This window comes from Chiloscyllium plagiosum, unplaced genomic scaffold (assembly GCF_004010195.1).
Source record: "Chiloscyllium plagiosum isolate BGI_BamShark_2017 unplaced genomic scaffold, ASM401019v2 scaf_4843, whole genome shotgun sequence".
Taxonomy (NCBI): domain Eukaryota; kingdom Metazoa; phylum Chordata; class Chondrichthyes; order Orectolobiformes; family Hemiscylliidae; genus Chiloscyllium; species Chiloscyllium plagiosum.
Window position 1 is genome coordinate 1 of NW_025206025.1, and position 1,224 is coordinate 1,224.

General features: G+C 44.5%; 1 protein-coding gene across 1 annotated transcript in view; it reads left to right on the plus strand.

Moving 5' to 3' along the window:
• The first annotated feature begins 6 nt into the window (after positions 1-6).
• The window catches only part of LOC122546480 (neuroblast differentiation-associated protein AHNAK-like), a 3,729-nt gene continuing 2,511 nt past the window's right edge, over positions 7-1,224 (plus strand). Inside the window, exon 1 of the mRNA XM_043685181.1 lies at positions 7-1,218. Coding sequence (XP_043541116.1) covers positions 148-1,218 — 1,071 coding nt within the window. The 5' untranslated portion in view covers positions 7-147. The remainder of the gene's footprint in view (positions 1,219-1,224) is intronic.

Sequence of the window (1,224 nt, forward strand, 5' to 3'; positions counted from 1 at the left end):
TTGGATTTGGATCTCAAAGGCCCAGAGGTGAAAGGTGAACATGATATTGACCTCCCCTCTGCTGATATAAAGGGTGACATCAAAGGACACAAGGTGGATATAGATGTTCCTGAGGCTGACATTAAGGGTCCCAGTGGATCATTCCACATGCCCAAATTCAAAATGCCCAAGTTTGGATTCGGTGGTGGTAAAGTAGAGGGCCCCGATGTCAATATTGATGCAAATCTTCCAGCAGCAGATATCAGTCTAAGTGGTCCAAAGCTGGAAGGTGATGTTGATGTGCCTGACGTAGATCTAGATGTTGGTGGAGGCTCTGGTAAAATCAAAGGCCCAAAACTTAAAATGCCAGATTTCAATATATCTGGACCCAAGTTTGAAAAGCCAGATTGGAATTTGAAATTCAAGGGCCCAAAGGCCACAGCAGATGTCGATGTCCCAGATGTTAATCTCGAGGGTGATCTCAAAGGCCCAGATATCAACATTAAAGGTCCTAAAGTTGATATTGAGGGACCCGAGGCCAAAGGAAGTGGTTTCAATATTTCAATGCCTTCTATGTCATTGCCCAAGATCAAGGTTCCTGACTTTGATTTGAGTCTCAAAGGCCCAGAGGTGAAAGGTGAGCACGATATTGACCTCCCCTCTGCTGATATAAAGGGTGACATCAAAGGACCCAAGGTGGACATAGATGTTCCTGAGGCTGATATTAAGGGTCCCAGTGGATCATTCCATATGCCCAAATTCAAAATGCCCAAGTTTGGATTCGGTGGTGGTAAAGTAGAGGGCCCCGATGTCAATATTGATGCAAATCTTCCAGCTGCAGATGTCAGTCTAACTGGTCCAAAGATAGAAGGTGATATTGATCTACCTGATGTAGATCTAGATGTTGGTGGAGGCTCTGGTAAAATCAAAGGCCCAAAACTTAAAATGCCAGATTTCAATATATCAGGACCCAAGTTTGAAAAGCCAGATTGGAATTTGAAATACAAGGGCCCAAAGGCCGCAGCAGATGTCGATGTCCCAGATGTTAATCTAGAGGGTGATCTCAAAGGCCCAGATGTCAACATTAAAGGTCCTAAAGTTGATATTGAGGGACCCGAGGCCAAAGGAAGAGGTTTCAATATTTCAATGCCTTCCATGTCATTGCCCAAGATCAAGGTTCCTGACTTTGATTTGAGTCTCAAAGGCCCAGAGGTGAAAGGTGAACACGATATTGACCTCCCCTCT